The sequence below is a fragment of the Coturnix japonica genome, unplaced genomic scaffold (assembly GCF_001577835.2).
Source record: "Coturnix japonica isolate 7356 unplaced genomic scaffold, Coturnix japonica 2.1 chrUnrandom733, whole genome shotgun sequence".
Classification (NCBI taxonomy): Eukaryota; Metazoa; Chordata; class Aves; order Galliformes; family Phasianidae; genus Coturnix; species Coturnix japonica.
The window spans coordinates 1-3,844 of NW_015440095.1; the positions used below are offsets into that span (position 1 = coordinate 1).

At 48.7% G+C, this 3,844-nt stretch overlaps 1 protein-coding gene across 1 annotated transcript; it reads left to right on the plus strand.

Moving 5' to 3' along the window:
• The first annotated feature begins 2,099 nt into the window (after positions 1-2,099).
• LOC107307638 (cleft lip and palate transmembrane protein 1 homolog) lies at positions 2,100-3,650 on the plus strand. Its single transcript, XM_015851162.2, has 2 exons — positions 2,100-2,304; positions 3,552-3,650. Exons 1-2 carry the CDS (start codon positions 2,124-2,126, stop codon positions 3,608-3,610), a joined length of 240 nt encoding a protein of 79 aa, XP_015706648.1. The 5' UTR covers positions 2,100-2,123; the 3' UTR covers positions 3,611-3,650.
• The last annotated feature ends 194 nt before the right edge of the window (positions 3,651-3,844 follow it).

Here is a 3,844-nt window from a genome sequence, read left to right on the forward strand (position 1 = left end):
GGGGGGTCAATGGGGTCCTATGGGGGGTTGGGGGGGTCAATGGGGTCCTAATGGGGACTGGGGCTCTCTGTGGGGTCCCGGGCTGGGCCGCCCCCCATTGATTCCTTACACACCCCCCGACGCTCGTTAATTAGTGACGCTAATGAGGCTGGACACGTGGCTCATTAATTAGCTGTGATAATGAGAATGGCTGCCCGGCTCATTATCGTTAATGATGCTAATGAGGCAGATGATAATGAGATGTTAATGAGATGCTAATTGCAGGGTTCATCACCATGACGCCCCAGCTGTTATTGGTGATGCTAATGAGATGTTAATGAGATGCTAATGATATGCTAATGGAAGGGTTCATCACCATGACTCTGCAGATGTTATTGGTGATGTTAAAGAGATGCTAATGATATGCTAATGAGCTGTTAATTGTGGGGTTCATCACCGTGGCGCCCCAGATGTTATTGGTGGTATTAATTAGATGTTAATGATATGCTAATGAGCGGATAGTCGCAGGGTTCATCACCATGACGCCCCAGCTGTTATTGGTGATGTTAATGAGATGTTAATTAGATGTTAATGAGCTTTTAATTGTAGGGTTCATCACTATGATGCTCCAGCTGTTATTAGTGATGTTATTGGTGATGCTAATGAGATGTTAATGAGATGCTAATTGCAGGGTTCATCACCATGACGCCGCAGCTGTTATTAGTGACGTTAATGAGATGCTAATGCTATGCTACTGGCAGGGTTCATCACCATGACTCCCCAGCTGTTATTGGTGATGTTAATGAGATGCTAATGAGATGATAATGAGCTGATAATCGCAGGGTTCCTCTCCATGATGCCCCAGCTGTTATTAGTGATGCTAATGATATGCTAATGATATGCTAATGGAAGGGTTCATTGCCATGACACCACAGCTGTTATTGGTGATGTTAATGAGATGTTAATGAGATGCTAATGAGCTGTTAATTGCAGGGTTCATCTCTATGATGTCCCAGCTGTTATTAGTGATGTTATTGGTGATGCTAATGAGATGCTAATGAGATGCTAATGGCAGGGTTCATCACCATGACGCCCCAGCTGTTATTGGCACTGTTAATGACATGCTAATGGCAGGGTTCATCGCCATGACACCACAGCTGTTATTGGTGATGCTAATGAGTTGTTAATGAGATGCTAATGAGCTGATAATCGCAGGGTTCCTCACCATGATGCCCCAGCTGTTACTGGTGATGCTAATGAGATGCTAATGAGATGCTACTGGCAGGGTTCCTCACCATGACGCCCCAGCTGTTATTGGCGATGTTAATGAGATGCTAATGAGATGCTAATGGAAGGGTTCATCACCATGATGCCCCAGCTGTTATTGGTGACGTTATTGGTGATGCTAATGATATGTTAATGAGATGCTAATGAGCTGATAATCGCAGGGTTCCTCACCATGATGCCGCAGCTGTTACTGGTGATGCTAATGAGATGCTAATGAGATGCTACTGGCAGGGTTCCTCACCATGACGCCCGAGCTGTTATTGGTGGTGTTATTGGTGATGCTAATGAGATGCTAATGAGATGCTAGTGGCAGGGTTCATCACCATGATGCCTGAGCTGTTATTGGCGATGTTAATGAGATGCTAATGACATGCTAATGGCAGGGTTCATCACCGTGATGTCCCAGCTGTTATTGGCACTGTTAATGAGATGTTAATGAGATGTTAATTAGCTGTTAATTGCAGGGTTCATCACCATGACTCTGCAGATGTTATTGGTGATGTTAATGAGATGCTAATGAGATGCTAATGAGATGCTACTGGCAGGGTTCATCACCATGACGCCCCAGCTGTTATTGGCAGTGTTAATGATATGTTAATGAGATGCTAATGAGATGCTACTGGCAGGGTTCATCACCATGACGCCGCAGCTGTTATTGGTGATGTTAATGAGATGTTAATGAGATGTTAATTAGCTGTTAATTGCAGGGTTCATCACCATGATGCCCCAGCTGTTATTGGCGGTGTTACTGGTGATGCTAATGAGATGCTAATGACATGCTAATGGCAGGGTTCATCGCCATTACGCCCCAGCTGTTATTGGTGATGCTAATGAGATGTTAATGAGATGCTAATGAGATGCTAATTGCAGGGTTCATCACCATGACGCCGCAGCTGTTCATTAACTACAAGCTCCAATCCGTCGCCCACCTGCCGTGGCGGATGCTGAGCTACAAAGCGCTCAACACCTTCATCGACGACCTGTTCGCATTCGTCATCAGGATGCCCATCATGTACCGGATTGGCTGCCTGAGGGACGGTGGGTCCTGGAAGGGAAAAACGGGTCCTGGAAGGGGAGAGAAAGAGGATATGGGGTCCTGGAAGGGGATATGGGGGAGAAAATGGGTCCTGGAAGGGGATAGAAAGGGGGATATGGGGTCCTGGAAGGGGATATGCGGCGCGGAGAAATGGCGGTCCCTGGGGGGATAGAATGGGGGAATATGGGGGTCCCCTGAACGGGGATATGGGGGGAGGTCCTGGTCGTCATGATGCCATCCACATGTACCGGATTGGCTGCCTGAGGGAACCGGGTGGGCTCGCTGGACGGGGAGAGAAACGGGTCCTGAAGGGGATAGAAAGGGCGATATGGGTCCTGGAAGGGGATTATGGGGGGGAATGGGGTCCTGGAAGGGGATAACCGGGTCCTGGAGAGGTGGATAGATAAGGGGGATATTGGAGGGTCCCTGGAAGGGGTAACGGGTCCTGAGGGGATAGCAAGGGGGAAATGGGGTCCTGGAAGGGATAACGGGTTCCTGGAAGGGGATATGAAAGGCGGGAATGGGGTCCTGGAAAGGGATAACAGGTCTGGAAGTGGGAATGCGGGGTCCTGGTAAGGGGTACGGGGGAGGTCTGGTCATTCAGTGATTGACCAACCAAGTACCGGATTGCGATGTGCTGAGAGATCGGTCGGTCTGAAGGGGATATATAACGGGTCTGGATAGGGAGATAAGAAAGGGGGAATGGGTCCTGGGGTTCTTCATTTACCGGCCAAATTATCTCACGCCGCATAGACGTTGTTATCACCCTTGACCCCATTTCTCAGCCGCCCATACACTCGTGATTCTCCATTGACCCATTTTTTGCACATAGTATCGCGTTTCTCCATTGTACCCCACGCTAGACCCCATTTCTCACAACCATAGACGTTCGTCGTTATCCTTCGTACCCTGCCATTTTCTCACCCCACTAAGACGTCAGTGTTACTCCATATCACCGCCATTTCTCACCCCATCAGATCGTGCGTGTTACTCCAATTGCACCCCATTTCTCACCCATAAAGACGTCCGTGTCTCCAGTTTACCGCCATTTGTCTCTCACACCCCAATAGATGTCCGTGTTCATCCATTGTCCCCAAGTTTCTACTCACGCCCATAGACGTGGTGTTCTCCATTGACCCTCGCATGTTCTCCACCTCCATAAGACGTCATGTTTCGTCCATTGACCGCCATCTCTAGCCACCATAGAAAGTCGGTGGTTCTCCATTGACCCCCATTTCTCACCCCATAGACGTCGTGTTCTCCATTGACCCCCATTTCTCACCCCATAGACGTCGTGTTCTCCATTGACCCCCATTTCTCACCCCATAGACGTGTCGTGTTCTCGTCATTGACCCCCATTTTCTCACCCCATCAGGACGTCGTGTTCTCCATTTCACATCCCATTATCTCACAGCCCATAGACGTCGTGTAATCTCCATTGACCCCCAATTTCTCTCACCGCCAATAGACGTTGTGGTCTCCATTGGACGCCCCATCTTCTCATCCCATAGACGTCGATCGTTCTCCATTGACCCCCATTTT